At 37.7% G+C, this 25,438-nt stretch overlaps 2 protein-coding genes across 2 annotated transcripts in view; one reads left to right on the top strand and one right to left on the bottom strand.

The window, feature by feature from the left end:
- The first annotated feature begins 1,249 nt into the window (after window positions 1-1,249).
- clec19a (C-type lectin domain containing 19A) lies at window positions 1,250-8,292 on the top strand. Its single transcript, XM_073840664.1, has 5 exons — window positions 1,250-1,400; window positions 2,089-2,266; window positions 2,371-2,464; window positions 5,865-5,997; window positions 6,443-8,292. Exons 1-5 carry the CDS (start codon window positions 1,313-1,315, stop codon window positions 6,517-6,519), a joined length of 570 nt encoding a protein of 189 aa, XP_073696765.1. The 5' UTR covers window positions 1,250-1,312; the 3' UTR covers window positions 6,520-8,292.
- Window positions 8,293-9,885: 1,593 nt separating this feature from the next.
- syt17 (synaptotagmin XVII) overlaps window positions 9,886-25,438 on the bottom strand; it is a 29,568-nt gene continuing 14,015 nt past the window's right edge. Inside the window, exons 4-8 of the mRNA XM_073840654.1 lie at window positions 25,028-25,179; window positions 24,319-24,935; window positions 22,894-23,014; window positions 22,252-22,407; window positions 9,886-12,843 (exon numbers count right to left, since the gene is read on the bottom strand). Of these exons, the coding sequence (XP_073696755.1) occupies window positions 12,647-12,843; window positions 22,252-22,407; window positions 22,894-23,014; window positions 24,319-24,935; window positions 25,028-25,179 (1,243 nt within the window). The 3' untranslated portion in view covers window positions 9,886-12,646. The remainder of the gene's footprint in view (window positions 12,844-22,251; window positions 22,408-22,893; window positions 23,015-24,318; window positions 24,936-25,027; window positions 25,180-25,438) is intronic.

Below are 25,438 nucleotides of genomic sequence, written 5' to 3'. Positions count from 1 at the left end.
TATATTTGTAATAGAAATCTTTTGTAACATTATAAATGTCTTTATCATAACTTTTGATCAATTGAAAGCATCCTTGCTAAATAAAAGTATTCATTTCTATAATTTCTTTTCCCCAAATAATCTTACTAAAGCTTTTTATTTCCGATAAATGCTGATATTTGGATCTTTCTATTCATCAAAGAATCCTGAGAAAAAACTGAACTCAACTGTTTTAAATATTTATAATAATAATACAATTTTTCTTGAACAGTAAATCAGCATATTACAATGATTTCTGAAGGATCATGTGACATTAAAGACTGGAGTAATGATGCTAAAATTAATGATCACAGGAAAAAAATACATTTTAAAATATATTCAAATAGAAAACAGTTGTTTTAAATAGTACAAAATATTTTACAATTTTATTGATTTTGCTGTATTTTAATCAAAAAACATTAAAAGTCTTACTGTTCAAAAACTTTTGACTGGTAGTGTATGGAAAAGTTAAAATTGCAAAAGGTTATTATCCTTTAACAAATGTAATACTGACTTGGATCACTAATAGAAATATTATTGATTTTAATTAATACATTACATAAAAGTTACATAAAAAAAATAAACTATTAAATTCAATTTGAACATACCTTTTTGCCATTTGTGATATGAATATGTGATATTTACTTAAATAAATAAATAGGGCTGGTTTAGATCTTATGTTTTCAAATTAAGACTTTTATGATGCCTAAGACTGCATTTATTTGTAAAAACAGTACATGTAAATTCTATTTTAATATATTTTCAAATGTAATTTATTCCTGTGATAGCAAAACGGAATTTTCAGCAGCATTTCCTCCAATCTTCAGTATCACATGATTCTTTAGAAATCTTTCATACTGATTTGGTGCTATAGGTTCCAAAAAACTGTTTATATTTGAAACAGACATTTTTATAACATTATAAATGTCTCTACTGTCACTTTTGATTAATTTAATGCACCCTTGCTGAATAAGAGTATTAATTTATTTTAAAAAAACTTTTGAAGGATAGTGTGTGTAGTAAATTGTCCATCCAGAGAGTATTACATTAGGTTATACATTAGGTTAATGATACAAAATATCAATATTAGGCCCTTGGGTTCTCTCTTTCACAGTCTGATGTCAGTGTTTTGGACTTGACCAAGTAGGAAGAGTCCAAGAAAAAGGCAGGGGCTGAGAGAAGCTCACACACCCTCTAATCTCTCCAACACTCCACACTGTACTGCAGCACACATGCTCACAAACACACACATACACACACTCCAGATCTCAAGCTCCTCTCTCTTGCACTAAACATGCTCTTTTGGGAATTGTGTTTAGCCCTGCTGATCACCGGCTTCCCAGTGTGGGCTCTGCCTTCAACAAACATCAAGATCACACAAGGTGAGTGCCACCAGAACCAAAGACAAGGATACAACGCAGACACAGTTAATATGCTTTAATTTGCTTCTTTACATGGTGAATAGACAGTGTGAAGCTAAACCAAAGATGCTTTGCCAAGTTATAGATGCTTCCGTTTCGAAAGTATAGTTTTAACCTGTATTTCGCAGACAGTTTTCCCAGTGAAAGAGGGTGTGACATAAATGCAATGCTTGAAATGTTTTATTGATTTACAAGAGCTCAAACTGGCAGTGAAACCATCTGATTTGAAAAAAGTTAGAAAAAAAGCCATAGCACTAAATAATACAATTGTTTTCCCACTTGCAAATGCCTTACACTGCAAATCATTTATTATTTAAATTAGGAAGCATTTTGTCTTACGTTTAGCTGACTTGTATGATTGTAATGTAATATTTAAATACTGTAATGTTCATAATTTTTGGTGGAAAGTGCACCTTATAATGGTTTTTGTTGCATATCACAATTTATTTAGCTCTTGCACAGCTCTAATTAAATTAAAAGCAGGCTAGTGTAGTGAAAAGGAAACTTTGACAATATATTTTGAAATCAGCTAGATACTTTCCAGATGATTTTTCAAATAACATAATAATTTGTTTGTCAGTGTTTGACCAATTATACACTCATACTGTACAGAACTGCTAAATTAAAACAGATTTGTCACTTTCTCTAGCACTGCCCATGCAACTGTCAGACTCAAACCAGCCTGTGACATGTCCGCTTTTCTGGACTGAATTTGTGGGTTACTGTTACCGCTTCTTCCCCTTGAACCGCACGTGGGCTGAGGCAGATCTGTACTGCGCTGAGTTCTCAAACGGACACAAATCTGCCAAACTCACCTCCATTCACAGGTATGACTCTGCAATGATAGTGCAAAAATGCCACAATTTGTCTTTCGGTACATGATTTGGTTGGATCTTCTATTAAAATACACACTTTCTCATAACTCTCATAGCTGGGAAGAAAATGTGTTCGTCTATGATCTTGTGAACAGCCGTGTACCAGGAATTCCAACAGATATTTGGATTGGCCTTCATGATAGAAGACAGGTAAATATGATAACATTTAGAACAACAGAAGTTACAGTTGAGGTCAAAAGTTTACACCCCCTTTTAGAATCTTTACCAAAATAAGAGGGATCATACAAAATGCATGCTATTGTTTATTTAGTACTGACCTGAATAAAATATTTCAAATAGATGTTTACATATAGTCCACAAGAGAAAATAATAGCTGAATATATAAAAATGACTCCGTTCAAAAGTTTACATCCTCTCGATTCTTAATACTGTGCTGTAACCTGAATGATCAGCAGCTATGTTGTTTGTTTAGTGATAGTTGTTCATGAGTCCCTTGTTTGTCCTGAACAGTTAAACTGCCTGTTAATCTTCAGAAAAATCCTTTAGGTCCTGCTAGGGATGGCGAAAACTAAAAAATTTCTTGACCGACCACCGAGCCTCATTAGCCGGTTGAAACCGGTTAACCGATTAGTTTAAAATATGGTACGCTATTTGAAATAACAGCCATTTCCAGCCGCGCCTGCAATTTCGCAACTCTGTCGCATCTGGCCGCGATCACACCGAACGCGTCTTTTAGTTCTAAAAACGCGAGGCGCACAGCACTGCCTTTTTTTGGTGACTTTTAATAAAAGAGCGTGCTGCGTTTTTTTTATGTTGCTAAGCAACGACCAAAACAGCTGTCCTGTCAGTCAAATCAAAGGATTATAGCGCGAGCGCTCTAAAATCTTAGTTTTATGCTGTTAAGTAAACTGTCATATTAGCAGAAACCCTAAATAATACAGCTCCGGGTTACCCACGATAGACACAAAAGGTTTCTCCTCTATTTCTTGCAGTCTCCGGACTTTTTAAGCAACCGTAAAATTCCGTCACCACAACAGAAGGCCCGCCTCTCCATTCATTCGATTGGAAAAGAATGCGAATGACGTTGGGGCGGTTGGGCGTTTTTCCGCTCAGAGTTGATTTTTTTTTCAACTTCACGCGCTCAGAGCGCTCCTGCAAAAACGCGAGGCGCAGCAGGCGGTGAAAACGCGAGGCGCCTGGGACGCATAAGCAGCGCGTAGAACGCTCACTGCCAACAGAAAACCATTCAAAAGAGGCGCCTCCATCTGCAAAAACGCGTTCGGTGTGATCGCGGCCTCTCTCTGCCGCTCTGCCTCCCGCACACACACACACACTGCCACTCACGTCACTTTTTTAAAATCCCCTACAGCGCGAAACATGAGTCCCGCAAACGCGGCGCCGAAGAGCTTGTTGTATGTAATCGTAGGACAAATGGCTCCTTAGTTTCAAATGGTTTGGGTACAAGGTGATCGCTTTGAAAATAAAGGCGTTTGTCTAGGTTAGAAGCTCATTTGAAACATTGCCACGGCTCATTTAAGAAAATGACAGCTCCGAAGAGACGCCGCTTTAGTTGAGGTAGTGCTAACCATATTAAAGAAAGATGATGATCATCATCACCTTATCGGTTACCACTGAAATGTAGATGTAATGTATTTCCAAATCTAAGCCCATCTTATGCGGAATGTTGCCTAATAGACTGCAACATGATAAAACCAATGGATAAAACAGGCACCTTCAGAATGCGTAAAAGACGCACAGGCACTTTTTTTTTTAACCGACTACCGACAACTTTGACCGGTTAACGTTGATACGGTCAACCACCGGTCAAACGGTCATCGGTTAACATCCCTAGGTCCTGCAAATTCTTTGGTTTTCCAGCATTTTGTGTATTTGAACCATTTCCAATAATGACTGTATGATTTTGAGATTCATCTTTTCACACTGAGGACAACTGAGGCACTGATATGCTGATATGCAACTATTACAGAAGATTCAAGCGCTTGAACTGATGCTCCAGAAGGAAAAACCATGTGTTAAGAGCCGGGGGTGAAAACTTTTTGAATTTGAAGATGAGGGTAAATTTAACTTATTTTGTCTTCTGGGAAACATGTAAGTATCTTCTGTAGCCTCTGAATGGCAGTACTAAATGAGAAAATATGATACTTAGACAAAATGAGAAAAATGAACACATCTCCATTCTGTTCAAAAGTTTTCACCCCCGACTCTTAATGCATGGTGTTTTCTTCTGAAGCATCAGTGAGCATTTGAATCTTCTGTAATAGTTGCGTATGAGTGCCTCAGTTGTCCTCAGTGTGAAAAGATGGATCTCAAAATCATACAGTCATTGTTGGAAAGGGTTCAAATACAAAAAAATACTGGAAAACCGAAGAATTTGTGGGACCTGAAGGATTTTTCTGAAGAACAGCAAGCAGTTTAACTGTTCAGGACAAACAAAAGGACTCAAGAATAACTATCACTAAGCAAAAAACACAGCTGTGGATCATTCAGGTAACAACACAGTATTAAGCATCAAGGGAATGTAAACTTTTAAAGGTTGTATCAGCGATTTCTAGCCTGAAACATAAAGTGTCAATTTCAGCTGACCTTTCTTCAAGATCCGCTCGCTGCTTGCCCCATAAATTGTCTGTGAAAAAAACGCGTCTCTCTGGTCAGCCTAGGGTCCGAGATATGCCAAAAAAACAATCGGCACTACCAACCCTTCCACAGATAAACAAACAGTGTTCCAACCAATCAGCGTCAGGGGTTTGGTGTTGTGGACTTTCCTACTGGTGCAGGGATGTGAGGGAGGCAGAGCGAAAGTCCACAACACCAAACCCCTGACGCTGATTGGTTGGAACACTGTTTGTTTATCTGTGGAAAGGTTGGTAGTGCTGATTGTTTTTTTGGCATATCTCGGACCCTAGGCTGACCAGAGAGACGCGGTTTTTTCACAGACAATTTATGGGGCAGGCAGCGAGCGGATCGTGATGAAAGGTCAGCTGAATTTGACACTTTATGTTTCAGGCTAGAAATCGCTGATACAACCTTTAAACATAAAATGCATTTTGTATGATCTCTCTTATTTTGGTAAAATAACATTTTGCAGATTCTGAAAGGGGGATGTAAACTTTTGACCTCAGCTGTATGTAGTGTGTGACTGATTCACTAATATTTTATTTACTGAGATGCAATGTGAAGCATTTGTGATTCCTAGTTACCTATGAAAAACATAAACAGCTACATGACGGACATAGCTTGTGTCTGCTGTAAAAGGCCAAGCCCAGTATGTCAAACCTCCCACTAATAATCCCGTGAATGGAAAATATAGTTTCTCCGAGTGACGTTTAATCATTTCCAGACCAACACTTTGGTCTAGCACCAAGCTGAGGTAGATAGTTTATAGATGATGTTGTAACAAACCCCCCAGATCTGTAAATTGAAAGTTTCTTGGAGATTCTGGATCAAATGATCCAAAAAGCTCCAAAGCCGTGAACTCATGTCTGGCAGAAAGATTTTAGTTATCACTTCAGGGTCTAAGGGCAAGGAACAAGCAAGTGTGATAGAGTTGTTAATCATAGTTTGTCGGTAGGAGGGCACTATGGAGTGGACAGACGGGTCACCCTATGAATACAATTACTGGGATGGAAATCAACCAGATGACGGCATCCATCGCATTCCTGTGGAGGAGGACTGTGTGGAGATCTGGTACAGACAAAACAGTGGTGAGTTGACACTTTTTTGAATCATATAACATTAATTAATTTAGTTAATTAAGGTAACAAGTGTCTTTGAAAGAAATCTTTTATGCCCACAAAAGCTGCAATTTGTATCTGATTTGTAATGAGTAAAAACAGAAATATTGCTAAATATTATTGCAAATAACTTTAAGATCTATTTAAGTATATTATTTAATGTCATTTAATCCTGATGTCAAAGCTGTATTTTCAACATCATTATTACAGTCTTCAGTGTCACATGATCTTTCAGAAAACATTCTAATATGCTGATTTTGACGCTTGAATGACATTTCTTATTTTTAGCAATGTTAAAAACAGTCCTGCTGCTAAATACTTTTTGTGCAACCAGTATTAAAAGTGCAGCCCCATTAATTATGTAACATTACTGAGACAGGACATTACAAAATTTCCATCTTTTCATCTTTTGCAGCACTGAGGTCTTGGAATGACAACAGCTGTGATAAGGCTTTTCCATTCGTCTGTAAGATTCCTACACTGGAAACCTAACCTCAGATATAAGATTGTTTATCCAGTTCTTTATCGTCAACACTGACACCCCAACATCACTCCATCACAGAGTAGCAACAAGATATCCGCTCATCTCCATCCCTGCAGTGATGAAGGGCTCTTTCCAACCTGCTATAGGCACTTTATTTGCATTTCACTCCCCTTTACTTCAATTCCCTGCCCCTATTGTCCTCCCATCACTTATATTTTGAAATCGATACCATGGAAGAACCATTTTTGGATTCCCAAAGAACCTTTAAGTGAATATTTGTTTCTGTGGCAAACATTTTATTAATCTTAAGAGCCTTTTTTTCCACTATTGACCTTATTTAGCCCCATCCCCTTTTAGCACTGCATACTGTGTTCTTTCTTCCGGTTGTATTTACACAGTGATCTGACGGATTTATGAATTAACCGCTTGTTTTAAAATCTTCCTGGTCTACTGAAATTTGTTAAGACATATGCTTTAAACACTACAATGCTCACAATAACTTTCGTTAACTCTACAATACATAAATTCACTTAACCAGCTAAATTAGCGATGCCATATAAATATACAGAGCTATCGCACAAATGGAAGTTCAAAGACAATATTCTATCAAGATGAATAAAGATGGTGACAGGCTTGTTTCTCTGAAGAACAAGGTCAATGAAGAACATTTTGTGCAATGGTAAGCTTCCATGAATGTGGAATGTTCTTCATGGAACCATAGAAGCCAATAAAAAACTTTTATTTTTAGTGTATTTTGAACTGAACTGGACTGAACCGAGTTCATGGATGTTTTTTTAAAAGAAAACTGAGGTCCCCATATCTAGGCATTAATGATCTGAGACACTGGATCCTTCTTTTCAAATAGGGTACTTTTGCTGGAGACCCCAGGATTTTATCAGTCAAATCAAGTCAGAAAATATGTCTCAGTTTTGAAAGAAAGGATATTTTTTAATTTCTTGCAGATGTGTGTGTCCATAAAATGACTCCTGAGTTTCGGTCTAGAATTCCAAACACTGTCAGTGTCCGTCTGTGCACATTTATCTGTCCTTGACCTAGAAGGTGAGATTCTAAAAGAGAAGGCATTTAAGCCTCTGTTGACTGCAGAGCTTCAAAAGGCAGAAAGAGCTTAACCTCAACCAGAGGAGATGACCTTTTTTCTCTTTAGTTTATGTGCTGGACCAATTAGTGACTCTGTTCTTTTTCACACAACTGCTGGTAATGCACCTAAAATTTCACCAAAATTCAAAATGTTGAAAAATGGCTTCTTTTTATTTCATTAGCTGATCTGGATTTTCAAGGCTGTTAAATTGCAATCTGAACTCGGATGACAGGAAGAGAAATTTACTACATTACACTTAGTTTACCCCAAAATTAAAATTCTGTCATTAATTACTCACCCTCACGTCATTCCAAATCCATTAAACCTTTGTTCATCTTCGGAACACAAATTAAGATAATTTTGATCTAATCTAAGAGTTTTTGGACGCTGTATAGACAGCAAAGCAACCACGTTCAAGACCCAGAATGGTAATAAGGACACACTGTAAAAAATGCAACTGCATATTTTCCAATTTCCTAAACCTTTTGAGTCTCAAATACTAAAAAAATGCTATTTTCTTGAAACTGCATAAAACCCTTGTCAGTCCCACAAAATTGCACCAAATGTTGTCCCAACTTGTCAAATACAGTTGTCTGAACAAAGAATTTAATATTGTTAAAATGTTAAGGCTTTGTGAGTTCCCAGCATTAATAAATTATGCAGGTACTGTTATAGGATTATTTTTTTGCTGTTTGCTGACTTCATATAAACTTTTTGTTGTTGTTTTGTCATTATTGTTAGTTATTTGTTGTACTGTGATGCGAAGAGCTCATCTTTTTAACATTTGTTGTTTGCCACCGTTCTTGAGGTAGTGTGTTTAGTCTAGTCACCTAGAGTATGTTCAGCCACTTACATCTGTTTCTTGGTTATCTTAGTCTTGTAAGATATTTTACAAACACAGACAATGTTGTCTACATATTAGACTAACTTATCCATTAATAAAAATTAATAATGTGACTTTTTACACATCTTTTTTTATTCAAGAAACAGAAAAAATTAACTCAACAACAGTAATTTTTGTTTCAGTAGCCGTGAAAAGAATTTTTCTATTATCAAAATAAGACAATCAGCATTGCATGAACAAACAAATTTACGTTGGCTAAACAAAGTATCTTTACTGAAAAGAACAAGTATAAAAACTATTGTTGAGAGAACTCAAAAATCTTACTGCATCAGGTTTCCTTTTTTATAGTTTTCTCAAATATTTATTTTTTACAGTGCATTTTAAAATAGTCTATGCGACATCAGTGGTTTAACCATAATTTTATAATTTCATGGTACTCTCATGAACGCACGTCGAAGACTGACATGAAAGAAAATAAACTGTTGAATAAAGTGTTTTTTTCCCCTCTGCACGCAAAAAAGTTTTCTTGTAGCTTCATAAAATTATGGTTGAACCACTAATGTCACATGGATTATTTTAATGATGTCCTTACTACCTTTCTGGTCCTTGAACATGTCAGTTGTGTTGCTGTCTATGAGTCAGAAAGCTCTTTAAATCACTTTAAAGAAATTCAACACTGTCACGCAATAGATTAGCTTAATAACAATTATGCTTTTTTATTTAGAATATACGTTGATATTTTGAAAACATTTTATATTAGGGGCTGTTCATACAGAACACATTTTTGTATTCCACTGTACTTTTCCAATTGTTTTTCTATGCAAACTTGATAGATGGATGACCATTGCACTTTGTCTTTTTTACATTGTCTCACACGGCACACTGCTTTAAAAATGTGGCGATGAAATGATTAGATCAGCAAAGTGGGAACCATAAAATTAAAAGTTCGTTTTTGTTATAAGATTTTAAAGTTTTCATTTCAAAACCTCAACTTAAATTGCCTTTCTAGATGGGAGTTTTGAATTATGTCAAGAGGAATATTCCAGTTCGTAGAGTTGTTTTGATGATTATGTGCCCGACCCAGGACTCATGTGGACAGTGGGGTTAAGCTGTTCCCCTGTTGCTGAAGAGAGTAATTAACTGACCCTCTTGTAAACCTCAGAGTAATTATCTCCCCCATAAATCCTGCAGAGAGAACATTTTTTACACAAACAAGCCTGAATCATTTTGCTGTGATTTAATTAGTGTATTGCCAAGGTCATCATTGCAATTGGAAAATGAATAACATATAGATTACTCAGTTTTTTTAAAATAATCTAATGATGTTGGATTATTGGATTATTGGATGTCCAACCAAGGTATATGAAATATGACAGATATAAGATTCTATAAAAATATAGAAATGAAATAGCATGGTAAAACAAAGGGAGCAGCATTAATAAACATCACTTTAATGCATTACATCCAAAATACACTTTCCTCACTTACATCTCTCTGATTGATCACACATAACAATCTCTGTGGAGGAGACCTTTAAAGGGATTCTGCTAATCAGAGGTCTGCTTCATTTCTACTCACACTTAATAAACCATTACATGGACAGTATCAGCGGAACAAACTCTCAGAGCAGACAGGGAGACAGTGGACGGAACATTTTTGTTTAGAATATAATGAAGACCGTTAAAAACAGTCACCTTTGAAACTAAAATCATGATTTATCTATATTTCTTTTTTTTTAATCTATATTGCAACATGCTTTGTTCAATTCTCTGTACACAATTTAAGTTATATATATGTACAGATATGTTTTAGAGATTATTGTATAGCTATTATTATATGCATTTTTTATCTAAATAAATAAATAGATAGATACATATCTTCATTGGCACAGTGTCATTATTATTATTATGTGTTAGTATTACGACTCTAATCATTTGTTATCATCTACATTAACATTGACATTGGTGGAAACATACAGCTGACCTGAAACAAACACTTATCTCGCAAAGGTCACACAGAAGAAAGATTTAGAAGACATACAGTAATGTTTCTGATTGCACTTCGATTTATATGCCAAGTATACCCCCCCCCCCCCCAAACGTATCCTATTTATACATACTTCATAGATTGACTGAGAAAGAGTCGAGACAAAACACAGCTCCAAGACGATAATACAGTACATTAACTGAACTTGGCAAAAGCGTGGAGTGAAGGTAACACAGCAAAGAGAAATTCATTTATCTGCACTTTCTTGCAACAGCATTACATTGTCCAAGCTGTGAAAACATGTTCACTGTTGTGTAGACACTAACACTAATGCATTTACAAGGTGATACAGACCTCTACAGAAGCTTTAAAGGGGAAGTTCACTTCCAGAATAAAAAAATCCTGATAATCATGTCCTGATCATGTCTTCAGTCACAAAGAAATGAAGGTTTTTGAGGAAAACATTCCAGGATTTTTCTCCATATAGTGGACTTCAATGAGGATTAACAGGTTGAAGGTCCAAATTCCAGTTTCATTGCAGGTTCAAAGGGCTCTACAAGATCCCAGCCAAGGAATAAGGGTCTTATCTAGTGAAACAATCTGCCATTTAATTTTTTTTTAAATTTATATACTTTTTAACCACAAATGCTCATCTTGCACTAGACTCTTTAAAATAAAGGTGCTTCACAATGCCATAGAATAACCCTTTTTGTCTAAATGGTTCCATAAAGAACATTTAACATCTGAAGAAACTTTGTTTCACAAAAGGTTCTTTATGGCGAAAGAAGGTTCTTCAGATTATAAAAAGGTAAGAAAGAGATGGTTCTTTAAATATCCTTTGACTGAATGGCTCTTAGTGGAACCAAAAATGGTTCTTCTACGGCATCGCTGTGAAAAACCTTTTATAGCTTCTTTATTTTTAAGAGTGTAGCTCTGTGAAATGCATGTGTGTCTTTACGCATTGTGTAATCATGTTGGAAAGATCTGTGTACTTCGATTAAAAAAGGTAGGATAGGACGAAGAACTCGCATCAAAAATCTCATGTTTACCTCCAATTTCAAAAGTGTCCAACATCAGTGTTTTATCTTTTTTTGTAAAGGGCGTTTTTTTTCACAGTCACTTTGTAAACACTGGGTTGGTATTTCTGCCCACATCAAATTAAGCTGGTGCCAGACGGGGATTTGTGGTTAAAAAGTATATACATTTGAATTGTATTAAGAAAATAACCGATTGTTTTGTTAGGTAAGACCCTTATTCCTCAGCTAGGATTGTGTAGGGCCTTTTGAAGCTGCACTGAAACTGCAATTCGGACTTTCAACCCATTGGTCACCACTGAAGTCCACCACTGAATATGGAGAAAAATCCCTGTAATGTTTTCCTCAAAATCCCTAATTTTCTAATCTGAAGAAAGAAAGACATGAACATCTTGGATCACATGGGGGTGAGTAAATTATGAAGAAATTTTTATTCTGGAAGTGAACTTGTAGGATATAAATACAATAACGCATGGCCTCTTAGGGTTTCTGTAGACCTCAGCTGCCGTAAGTGCAAACATTTACCAAACGCACGCTCACAAACATTATTATGTGCATGGAGAACAGTAAAATGGGTCACAAAACACGACAAAACCAAGCTTTGGTGTAAAATTGTACTTTAAACATTCAAAACGATCGACTGTGTTGCCACAGATTTCCAACTACTTCAAAAACTGCAATCATATTGAAATCTGAAAAAAGAAACAATATGATTATTAAAACACTGCAGACCAAACCAGTGGTTAGGTGTGGTTTCACTGCCTGAGCCTCACAGCTGCTCTTTCCTCTGGACACCTGAGCAGCCTGAATGCAGCCGAGGATCAGAAGATTATGAGATTATTGAGCTCCCATGTAAGATAGTATCAGTGTGATAAAAAGAAATCATGGACAGCAGGCTTCTGCTCGTCATCAGAAACAGAAAAACTCTCTGAGATCTTTTCTACAGTCTACATCTCCCCATTATAATAATGGTGAGGGAGAGTGAACACAAATAATCACAAGACAGAGCCCACTATTATATAGAGAACAGATCTATTAGTTTATGTTTCAAAACGTTAAAAATTACTCACAGAAATGTTGGGACAATCCCAGATATTTGTGTTTTAAGTTAGAAGTTGAAGTTCTTTTTCATAGATTTCTATCTCACCTTCAATGACTGTCCTGTATTAGTATTATGTGACCTCGAGTGAAGCCGGAGAGACGCGGTCACACTCGGCACGGGAGCGCAGGCTGTGCCACTGTTCCACCGGGGTGCGCTGGGAGCCCAGAAGCCGGCGCCAATGTGTGGTTTCCTGCGGGCCAGTGGAGAACTGGCCAATCACAATGCGGCCAACAAAATCATTGCTACTCTTCACGTTATGTCCGTAAACTAAGAAGGAAAAAACATAAAAATCAATGTTAAAACCATTCAGATTAAAGGAGAAGTCTGGTGTGATATTGACCTAAAGTGTGTTGAAGCATGATACCGAGTGTGAACTTACCCGTCATAGCTCATGTCGGCTTGTCCACTGCAGTCCGATATCTGGCGTTAGTTAGCCGATGCTAACAACAGGTTGTCAATGAGGGTGAATAGGGCATCGGACTAGCCATGTAAATAAATCACTGTTTTACACCATTTACGAGGCACAAAGTAGCGGCACACTTCATTGGTAGACTTCCAAGGGCCCTGACGTTTAAAACGAGACATTGAGAACTCAGAAAAAGCACCGGTAGTTTATTTACAAGAAGATTTATACAGACATTCCCCTTAGTAAAATTACCGTTCGCCGCCATCTTGAATGTAGTCAAGATAAGTCGAGTGTCGAGCAGGAAGGAAACTACAACCTGATAAGTTGATAACCTGATAAGTTCCTTTCTGCTCGTCACTCGACTTATCGTGACTAAATTCAAGATGGCGGCGAACGGTAATTTTACTAAGGGGAATGTCTGTATAAATCTTCTTGTAAATAAACTACCGGTGCTTTTTCAAAGTTCTCAATGTCTCGTTTTAAACGTCAGGGCCCTTGGAAGTCTACCAATGAAGTGTGCCGCTACTTTGTGCCTCGTAAATGGTGTAAAACCCGTAAAAAAAAAGTGATTTATTTACATGGCTAGTCCGATGCCCTATTCACCCTCATTGACAACCTGTTGTTAGCATCGGCTAACTAACGCCAGATTTCGGACTGCAGTGGACAAGCCGACATGAGCTATGAAGGGTAAGTTCACACTCGGTATCATGCTTCAACACACTTTAGGTCAATATCACACCAGACTTCTCCTTTAAGAAGAGTCTGTTTTCTCCAGAGCTGCTTTACAGACGAATGAAAGTCATTTCATAATTGACCCTTCACAAACAGCTTGACTGACAGGCAATCTGACCAATCATAACGCTGAATCTGCCATTTTGTCCGACAAACAAATCTGACAGGAGAGCAAATTAATTTTGGTGGACTTAAACTTGAAAAATTGTATTGACGTCTTTCTGCGGTTGAAATAAAATAAGTTCTGATGTTCATTCATGTTTATTTCGTGTTTTAAGTTCACATATTGATTGATCTAATAAGGCAATACACTGATCTGTCGTGACACATTAAAGAGCCACAAAACGGTATTTATTGTTTGAATTTCTTGAAAAATGCCAGCATTTTAAAGCTGAGACCTTGTTTTATACCAGAAGTAACCTGCTCTGTCTTGTCTGTCAGCGTGTTGTCAGTTTCCTCTTTGCTCCGCAATGTATTTTTCACTGCGTGAGAACATGATGTATAGTGTGAGAGCGGTATTGTTGCATGAACTGAATCAACAATGAATGGATTTCAACTGAATAATGACTGTTTATTACTGTCTTTTTAGAGCTGCTTCACAGCAGAATTGAACTCAGTTTGCTTTATTGAATCCTTATTCTCCTGTTTATTACTGTAAAGCTCTAACTGTAATAAATAAAGGTGACTTGACTTGACTCACATCTTATTAGCAATAATGGCTATTTGGAATTAATAAATTAAGCTTTTCCCTCATTCACCGCTTTAGACCTACTTACACACAAATCAGGGTTATTTTTATTAACCATTTAAAATATTACAAAAATATTAAAATAAATAAACTAAACCTAAAAAATAAAACTAAACACTAATATTAATGACAAAAACACATGCGTTACACCTTGGGTGTGCATTATTTCCGTAGAATTCTACGGCCCGAAGTCAATTATTCTGCTTATACTACAGTTACCACACCTCAAGACATCGATCAGATGATATATTTCAAGACATTTGTCCTGTTTTTATCCTTAAAATGCTACTGTGAGTAGGATTAATTTCTTACGCAGCTCATTCAACAGCTTTGTTGCTTGTTCCAAAACGTCATTTTAGACCAAGTAACGACGCTTGAGCCGTTGATAGCAAACTAATGCAGTTAATAATGAAGTTTAGACAGACAAGCAGACAGACAGAAAGAGAGAGGGGGAGAGAGATTAAGATCATAAATGACCTCTCTCAAGTCTGTGCGTCTCTCAAAGGTGACTGGCAGCATCGTCTCTACTAACAGTTAAATTTTAAGTTCATTTTCTTCAAGACCACGCCATTGTTACCTCGCGTGAGAACTGTCATGTCATTTTTTAAATGTCAGAGCAGCGCTAACAACATTAGCGCGAATGCTAACACGAGTGCTAACTGTATGTGTGTGCGTCTGTGAGGGAGAGAGCGAGAAAAATAGTGTTTGTGTTTTCTTTACATAATAAAACGTAATATTGTGGAAAAAACATGGACATAATCTGACGTTTTTATCCTGTTGTTTACTGCATTTATTAGTTTGGTCCGTGTCATTGTGAGTTTTGGTTATTTTGGTGTTTTGGGCTATAAGGACCTTTAAAATAACTGAAATCGTGTGGCGAAGTGATATGGACATGTAATGCGGTCAAAAGCTGCTTGGAACTACGTTTGCCGCGCATTTCCCTGAAAATAATGCACACCATTAGAACGTTCGTCAGCCAATCAGATTCAAGCATTCAATGGCCCTGTAGTATAAAACCATTTTATAAAAGCAATAAGGTACTTGTGCTGTATAGAGTGTTTTCACTGTTTCATCAATCGGCCATATTGGTGGAATAGAACATAGAACATAAACAATGCCACTGAACTGAACGAAACCCACATATTTTGCTGATAATTGCTGCTGAAAATGGTCAATTATTGTCATGTTTTTGGCTGTATTATAGACTGCCACATAAACTGCCAAACGTTTTAACAAATCAAGGAGAAGAGTTCGAAAAAATTGTCTGAGGAACAAAAGGTGTTTGTGGTTGACCAAACTGAACCAGGATTTCCAGTGCAAGAATCTTGACAACATTCATGTTTGTTCTTATTTCCGGTCAGGTAGGTGAAATATTAGGCTAATATCTGAATTAATACTGCTCGTATTACCATTAACTTTAGTTTGTCAAAAAAAAAAAAAAAAATCGCAACCTTTCCAGCTTATTAAATCCTTCTCTATGATTTATCAGCTTTCCGCATGTTTTTAGCAGAACAAAGTTTCAGTAGTACATGAACCGTGCAGTCCATGCTGTTGTTTACATCTGAGTATCACCAATATGGCCACATATCCAGGTAACTGATTAAACTGTGATGTAATTACAAACCCTCTATTGTGAATAAGTCATGGCTGAAGGGCATTGTTAGGCATGATGCGAAGTGGAAAACGGCATACAGCACTCTTGTACCTAAGTGCTTACTTAAAATATAAATATATAAAATAAAATAAAATATAATTCTATAAAAAAACTATAATAGTAAATCAATGATACTACAATAAGTGTAAAACAAACATGTCCTCTTGTTTCTTTGGCTTATTATTCATTGTTTCTATCAATCAGTTTTTCTCCGCCTCAATCCAATTTTGATAATGGAGTTGGGTCAGAGTACGAGGCCCTGTTAATTTCATCATTGCTCATAAACAAGATTGAAGACTTTCCTTCTCCGTGCTTTTCCCCACTTTCCTGTAACTGACAGTGGAGTGCTGGGAAAATAGCAGGAAGCGCATATAATATTGTCACAAAGCCCAGAGGTGGCAGCCAGTGATGCAGCCGCACTCCAGACAAGGATCTCACAGCATCACGACTCCAGCTGCAGACCAGAGCTGGTGATACGCCGTCACCAAGCAACATCAGCTCTTGAGAAGAGCTTTATCCTACTGCATGCCAATGACTCCTTCACCTTGGTGTGGCTCAAGTTTTTTTTATTTTATATATGATTTATTTATTACATTTTCTCAACACAATTTACTTCAAATTAAAACAAAAATAAATAAATAATAAAAACCAAAAACAAGCAAAAAAACTAAACAAAACAAAACAAAACAAAAAATAAAAATAAAAATCACATACATACCCTCACTCAAATGACAGGTTAAGAACAATGTCCAATATTATACAGAAAAACTATATGTAACAATACGAACATAAACTTAAACAGAGTAGACATTGATTAGTCCGGTGTGGCTCAAGTTTACAGCTAAAGCTGTCATTACAGCCTACAGGAGTGAAAGCAGTATTTATCTTAGCTACTCCTTTTTCTCATCATTATATGAATTCAAGGTATGAGTTAAACCGCATAAAAAGGATGGGAGACACTCCTATTTATAGTGGAGAGCTGCTTCGAGAACCTTCAGACTGCATCAGCAGATGTTCCTTTGAGGAACCAGAAATGTGAATTTTGAGAAATATCACACAAGACTCTTGTGCTGTATTCCAACCCAAGTGTGGGAGCTTAATATTTTGAATAAATCTGATTCCATTCATAAAACTATTGTGAATTACTCAATTAATGATTGAAAGAACATAAATCCTGTTGAATTTCTGAGCAATCCTTCAAACAAGAATAACTGAAATAATCCCTGTCAATAATTCTATAATTCAAATAAAAGAGTTTGTTAAACCGTATTAATCTTGTTCTCATGCTTTGAAAAATATATGTCCGTTAGAAGGCAAACTCTGAGCTGTTGGGATGGCTGACATCATCAGCTAAAAGGAAACAGGCGTGCTAAGGAACAGGCGTGGTTCGTGTTTGGCGCAGACACATGCACTGGACTCGCTATGTTGGGCTGATGACATCACCAGCTATGTCACAGTCAACGGTCCTGAGGGAACTCCACTGCTCTGGGCTCGTTCATATTTGATAAAACCACAGTTCTGATGAGGTACAGATCATTACTGCTGGTTTAGAATGGGAAATACCAAAGCTGAGGAAACATATGCATAATGCATGAATATCAACTACGCCAAATGCACAATGTATGAAAGGAAGCATATATGAAAGTTAGCGAAATCTCCAGCTCAAACATAACTGCGTCAAGCCAACATGCTGACCTAAACACTATCATTTACAGTGAGGAAAAAAATTATTTGATCCCCTGCTGATTTTGTATGTTTGCCCACTGACAAAGAAATTACCAGTCTATAATTTTAATGATAGGTTTATTTGAGCAGTGAGAGAGAGAATAACTAAAAATTATAAATGGATTTGCATTTCAATGAGTGGAATAAGTATTTGATCCCTTTGCCAAACATGACTTACTTTGTGGCAAAACCCTTGTTGGCAATCACAGAGGTCAGGCATTTCTTGTATTTGGCCACCAGGTTTGCACACACCTCAGGAGTAATTTTGTCCCACTCCTCTTTGCAGATCCTCTCCAAGTCATTAAGGTTTTGAGGCTGACGTTTGGCAACTCGAACCTTCAGCCCCTTCCACAGATTTTTTTATGGGATTAAGGTCTGGAGACTGGCTAGGCCACTCCAGGACCTTAATGTGCTTCTTCTTGAGCCATTCTTTTGTTACCTTGGCCATGTGTTTTGGGTCAGTGTCATGCTGGAATACCCATCCATGACCCATTTGCAATGCCCTAGTAGAGGGAAAGAGATTCTCACCCAAGATTTGATGGTACATGGCCCTGTCCATCATCCCTTTGATGCGGTGCAGTTGTCCTGTCCCCTTAGCAGAAAAACAATCCCAAAGCATAATGTTTCCACCTCCATGTTTGGCGGTAGGGATGGTGTTCTTGGGGTTATAGGTAGCATTCCTCCTCCTCCAAACACGGCGAGTTGAGTTGATGCCAAAGAGCTCGATTTCGATTCAGACTTCAGACGGGCCTGTACATGTGCTTTCTTGAGCAGGGGGACCTTGCAAGATTTCAATCCTTCATGGCATAGTGTGTTACCAATTGTTTTCTTGGTGACATTGGTCCCAGCTGCCTTGAGATCATCCTCCTGTGTAGTTCTGGGCTGATTCCTCACCGTTCTCATGATCATTGAAAGTGATGAGATCTTGCATGGAGCCCCAGACCGAGGGAGATTTACAGCTATAGATGTAACCACCTCAATATTACCATATCAATATTGAGGTGGTTACATAGAGATTTACCCATACTCAGTATGTGAACACATACACACACACAACACTGTGAACACACACTCGGAGCAGTGGGCAGCCAATGCTGCGGCGCCCAGGGAGCAGTTGGGGGTTCGGTGCCTTGCTCAAGGGTCTCACCTCAGCTATGGTATTGAGGGTGGAGAGAGCACTGGTTATTCACTCCCCCCACCTACAATCTCTGACGGACCTGAGACTTAAATCCGCAACCTACAGGTAAGTCCGACTCTAACCATTAGGCCACGACTGTCCCGTAAATGTAGCCCATTTCAGCCTTGTGTATGTCTACAATCTTGTCCCTAACATCCTTGGGCAGCTCTTTGGTCTTGGCCATGGTGGAGAGTTGTGGAATCTGACTGATTGATTGCTTCTGTGGAAAGGTGTCTTATATACAGGTAACAAGCTGAGATTACGAGCATTGCCTTTAAATAATACTTATACTTATTTCACTCAAAATGCAAATCAATTCATAACTTTTTTGAATAGTGTTTTTCTGAATTTTGTTGTTACTATGTCTCTCACTGTTCAAATAAACCTACCAAAAATTATTATTACTACCAATTAAAATTATAGACTGATAATTTCTTTGTCAGTGGGCAAGCATACAAAATCAGCAGGGGATCAAATAATTTTTTTCCTCACTGTACCTCTTTAAATATCTGATTAATCAAAAAGAAAAGAAGGTTTTTTAAGGAAAACATTCCAGGATTTTTCTCCATATAGTGGATTTAAATGGGGATCAACAAGTTGAAGGTCCAAATTGCAGTTTCAATGCAGCTTCAGAGGGAGATATATACCTTTTAACCACAAACCTCAATTTGCACTAGCTCCGCCATGCACATCTGCAACTTCATGCATTATGTAATCAAGTTGGAAAACACAGGGTTAGTTCTTTGTCTATGTACTCCGGCTCAAAAAGGTAGGGTAGGGTGAAAAACTCCATTTAATTTTCTTCTCCAACTTGAAAATGGCCCAACATGGATGACATTTTAATTCTGGAAGCGAACTAATGCTTTAATATTATTGATCATATCATCGGTGTAAATAAAATATGAAATACACAGAGCAGTTCAGAAGTCTCAAATCACTAGTGAAATCAATCCACCTATGATTATGAGTACTGGGAACAATTTTGACCCCTTTGGGTGTGCATAGTTGCCTGATGGGATTCATGTTGAATAGAGCCAGAAGATCTGTTTCCACTCACTGCTTATGGATAGCATATGGACAGAACACCACCATTAAACTCCCATTACCTGCTCTGTCAGAGGCTTCCTTCAGTTAAAGTGATACTTGTGAAAAATGACACTGAGAAATGCAAAGAAATAACAGTAAAAGAACTGATAAAAAGAATGAGCTAAAGAGGAGAAAGAGATACAAAATGAGAGAGATAGTCTCATTAAACAGACCAGGAGTGAGAGACAGAGGCTCAGCAGGGGTGGGATTGTAGGCAGTGTTTGATTGCAGGTCTTTGTAGTCTGAAACATCAGAGAGAAGCAGTGGGCAGGCAGCCCTGGATGGTATGACTGGGAAGAGACACATGCTGACCAGCCTAGATGGGGTACAAGCTGCACTTACCCTTTAGTGTGAGATATAACTTTCTGTAAATATCACTGTTGACTTAGCACTGATTAAACCTGAGTAAACCTGCATCAACAACACGTTGGGCTGGGCTTACTTCTCTGTACGGTCTCAAATGGCAGGTTATGAGCACAGGCCACCATCAGCCCTATGCAATCGAAGTGCATGGATGCACCTGGCTGATGAGTGCACATATTAAAAGACAGTGTGTACCAGTGCATAAAATCTCAGCATGAGCAACTGTCCGGGCCAGCCTCTGACTGGCAGCATCTGTAATTGAATAAATCCTATTGGAATTTAAATGAACCTTAATGAGGTGACCCATGGCAGCCATTGGTCACAAGCTAGATTACACTAATTGTAAGGAACTGACCCTTTGCAAAGACCCGCCCCCATTTTGTTACTGTTGCTATGTCTGCCAAGCCATGGCCCTCTGACGCCATCATGTTCTCATGCAGTGAAAAACACATTGCGGTGCAAAGAGGACACTGACAATGTGCCAACAGACAAGACAGAATTGGTTACTTTTAGTGTGAAAGAAAGTTTCAGCTTTCATATTTTGTCCTTTTTTTATTAAATTTAAACAATAAATACCATTTTGTGGATCTTTAATGTGATGTGACAGATCGCTGTAGCTCAGGGGTGCCCAATCCTGTTCCTGGAGATCGACTTTAATTGCAGCCCTGCTCCAACACTGGATATATCAAGTGGTACCTAAGATAATAATTAGTTTAGTTAATTAGTTGGTTTCGGTGTGTTTGATCAGGGTTGGAGCTGAACTTTGTAGGATGGTATATCTCCAGGAACAGAGTTGGGCAACACTGCTATAGCACCTCAGTTCAAGCAACACGTGAACTGTTCATCTCTTCCTCTTTAAGTTATAGCACAAAGTAAACATGAATGAACATTAGACAGTATCTTGTTTCAACCGCAAAAAGATGTCAATACACACTATTTTTTCAGGTTCAAGTCCACTGATGTTAATCTACTCTCCTGTCTGGTTTGTGTGTCGGACAAAAAAGTCAGAATTTGTGTTATGATTGGTCAGATCACCTGTCAATCAAACTCCAGGCAAAGGGTCAACTGCTACATATCACCTGGTTGAAAATTGGCATGTTCTACCCTGGAGATGTGGCTTTTCACCTTTACTATATTAGGTATCCAACAAGACTTATTGGATCCAAGTTTCAATTGTTATGAACAGGGATTTAGAGTAATGGATCAAGTTAGTGTCATTCATTCGCATTCATTCCCCCCACCACACATCAAGGCCACATTTATTTGAAAAAACAAAACAAAACAAAAAAACAAAAAAAACTGTTCAAACATATTGTGATATATTATTTAAAAAATTAACTGTTTTTATGTTTTTATATTTTAATATATATTTTGAATGTATTCCTGTGATGTCACAGCTGCATTTTCAGCAGTTATTACTCTAGTCTTCAGTGTCACATGATCCTTCAGAAATTATTCTGTGATTTTATTTGGTGATTTTCTTATTATTATCACTGATTTTTGATCACAATTTTATCACTAATTTTTTGAAATATAATAATATGATTTTTTTCCTGTTTTTATTTTGCATTAGAAAAAAATTCTGTTATCAACCATCAAATAAACATAACATTCTAAAATTGTTTACTGCTTAAAAAAAATTTACTGACCCCATGAAAAAGTAAATAATTCAAAATAATTTCCCCGTTCTTCACAAGACAGGTTATCATAAAGACATTGCTTACATTTTTCATTGTATAGAGCTCTGTATGTACATCTTTGTGTGTGCATGTTCAAAACAATACCTGTGAACACAAGACTGACTTCACACAGTTCCTCTTGAGGTACACGGAAACTAAAGGACTCGTTGTAGCAGGGGTCAATGGTGGCCCTCATACAGGATGTTTTCTTAGTCTTCATCAACTTAAGACCTGTCACCAACTGCACCTTAACAAAAGGATCTGGATACAGAGAAGAAACAACTGGGTTAAAGTTAACATGAATTGCTTTCCAAAACAAGTTTTGTTTTTGTAATGTAAAGCATATGTAAAGTTTATGTATAAAGCATATTTCTCAGTGAAACAGGATACTCAGTGGGGACAAATCTGGGCAGGGCTTGATTTTATCCATCAGGAACTGATGAGATCATGAAAGTGTGCATTACATACCAAAATGGAGCAAGACCAATAGCGAATTTACTAAAACATAGACCAGGGATATCCCTGACATAGCCTATTTGACTATTGGTGAACTTTTAGCACATGGAATGTGTGGCCAAAGTGATGTCAGCATAAAAAGTTATTTCAGATACAAAGTATGTTATTCCATGACAAAGGCAATTAGTTTGCATACTTCTGCATAGTTTTCTGTAGTCAATGAAGCTCTGCTATAAGTTTTCTGAAATTGTGGAGGGTGGAATGAGGGAAAACTCACTGAAATACATTTACCTGAACCTTGGCACATGTCTGTCTGAAGCAGCTGCTTTGCACGAATGATGTCCACATTTAACCTGCCAGCACTGGGCAGGTAGTTTAAGGACAGAAGAAGCTCACCAAGCTCAACCTCATTCTGAAAAACATCACACTGAGAAATCAATGCCATGATAATGATGTTAGTAAATTAAAATCTTTTTAAGTGTCAAAAACTGGAACTCAAGTCAGAGTAATTCTACACACCTATAAAAGCATTTGTACATTAAATTGTATCTGGATCATCTGAGAGTTTCCTGACAAATGCTTTGGGTTAATATCATTTGGAACAGAGACAAATACACTACTGTTCAAAAGTTTGGGGTCAGTTTTTTTTTGGAATGAATTGAGTGCTTATATTTAGCAATGATACATTAAAGGGAATCCCAGGTATTAATAGTAGAATAGTTTGAATAGCTTAATATAATGTAAATGATGTCTCTTTCTGAAATATGTAGCAGAAAACCCTTGAAAGATTTACGTTATTTAAAAACTCCATATAGTTTTATACATATTTTGGACTATGAGGGGCACCATTATTTCAATAAAATAAAACAGCGGCACTCAGTGAGCTACTGGCGCTACCTGTTGCTATTTTTACTGAAACACAACTCGGAAAATAAAATACTGATACAATGTCACATTGTGTGGCTTTTGGTTGTAATTTTTCAGTCGAAAGGGCAACAAGAGAAGTGATGTAAGTCTGCACTGCGATAAGAAGAGGAGAAAAGAATGGGAAGATGCCTGTGGACAAATAAAACTTGCTAAAGACCTGCATCTTTGTTCTCTCTACTTTACCCCTGATGCCTTTGAGGCTTGTAGCAGACTGCAGCTACTGAAAAAGCTTATATACCAATGCTTGTCATGATGCCACAGCCACTGAAGGAGTTTCTCAGCACAGATTTCATTCAATATCTGGGTTGTTTAGACTCTTTGTGGGGGAAAATCAATGGTACGGCATTTGGTTTAAGCCCACACTTATATTTATCCATTGCCACTTGTAAGCTCTTGCAGTAGCTGTAGTCACTGTATCAGTATTTTTTCCCAGAGTTATGTTGTGGTAAAAATACCGAAAGGTAGTGCCAGTAGCTCACTGAATGCAACCATTTAATGTAATTGAAATAATGTCTCTCTTGCGAAACAATGTGGATTTTTTAAATAACGTAAATCTTTCAAAGGTTTTCTACTTCATATTTCAGTAAGAGACATAATTTACGTTATATAAAGCCATACAAGTTTTAATACCCGGGGTTTCCTTTAAATTGATAAAAATGACAGTAAAAACTTGTATAATGTTACAAAAGATTTTACTAAATCACTTAATTTAGTTCTATGTGGCCTAACTTCTCAGTTACTGTGGAAGTGCCACACCTAAAATGACTGAAAAAGTAATAGTGTGATTACCTGAGAGCTGGGCACTAGTGCCTTCCACCAATGTCCTCCCTTCACTAGATCAACCTCACTAAGAGGAAGAGACACTTTCCCAACGACACAGTGCCGTGAAAATTTGTCAAAGTCTACCACAGACAGCAGTAGGGTGCGTCTCTGGGCCTCCAGGAAGGGGACCTCAAAAGTGAAGCGCTCTTCAAAAACTGGGTTCTGGGTCTTGCGTTTAACACCGGTCTGTCTGGAGTTCTTGTGGTCAGGCAATAGACTCATCTTCACGTAGGGGTTGGAATGGGCCATGTCTTGGCGAGCACCATCACATGTTACGGGAGGGGGCAGGTCCCGGGCCTCGATGACTCGCACAGTAAGGTGGGCGTTGATGAGGTCATACTGTGTGCTGAAGTGGAGCATGCCCAGTTGATACCGCACCAGGATCTCTTCATCTGTCAGAGAGTCAACATCATCGCTGCATGAGTCCAGAGAGTATAGACGAGGCTCAAGTTTGCGGAAGTAGTCATCTGGTGGTGTCGGGGGCTTACGCAAGGGCTGCACCACTTCCTTCCGAGGTCCCATGGCCCAGAATTCAATCGGCTTTACGTCCACCATGGGGGAGCTTGGCCGTCGAGCATTCAGACCTGCAAAATGGAAGGTGAAATTCCATTAAGTGAAACTCAAGCAATCATTCTAATTTTATTCTGTATAAATTAAGAGTTGAGCCTGGACTCACTGGAGAGCTGGCCCGCCAGGGTGAAGGTGGATCGGGATGTTTCTGAGGTGGGCGGTCTGCAGTTTGTAGTGAGGTCAGTTTGAGCAGGAGAAGAGTGGTTCTCGGACATGATGTGAGAATTTGTACCTTTCTCGTCATTGCTTTCATTGACACTGGAAGAGATGAGTTTGTTAAAGTGGTCATTAACAGAGTAATCAAAATTCCCTTGATCTTTTGACATATAAGAGGTCATTGTACTATAAAAATATCAAGTAAGTTTCAGAACTCAACACTTTGTCGTTAGTCTAAAAACAGCTTATGTTGAAGCCAATCTGCCAAAACAACAGGTTGTGCCATGTGTCACTCTATAATGTAATAGTGTGGTTAAACACTGCCTCCACAGAAGATGATCAACACCTGCTTCTACATCAC

The sequence above is a fragment of the Garra rufa genome, chromosome 1, assembly GCF_049309525.1.
Source record: "Garra rufa chromosome 1, GarRuf1.0, whole genome shotgun sequence".
Classification (NCBI taxonomy): Eukaryota; Metazoa; Chordata; class Actinopteri; order Cypriniformes; family Cyprinidae; genus Garra; species Garra rufa.
The sequence above is the reverse complement of the archived record's forward strand: the minus strand, read 5'-3'. Positions and strand labels throughout refer to the sequence as shown.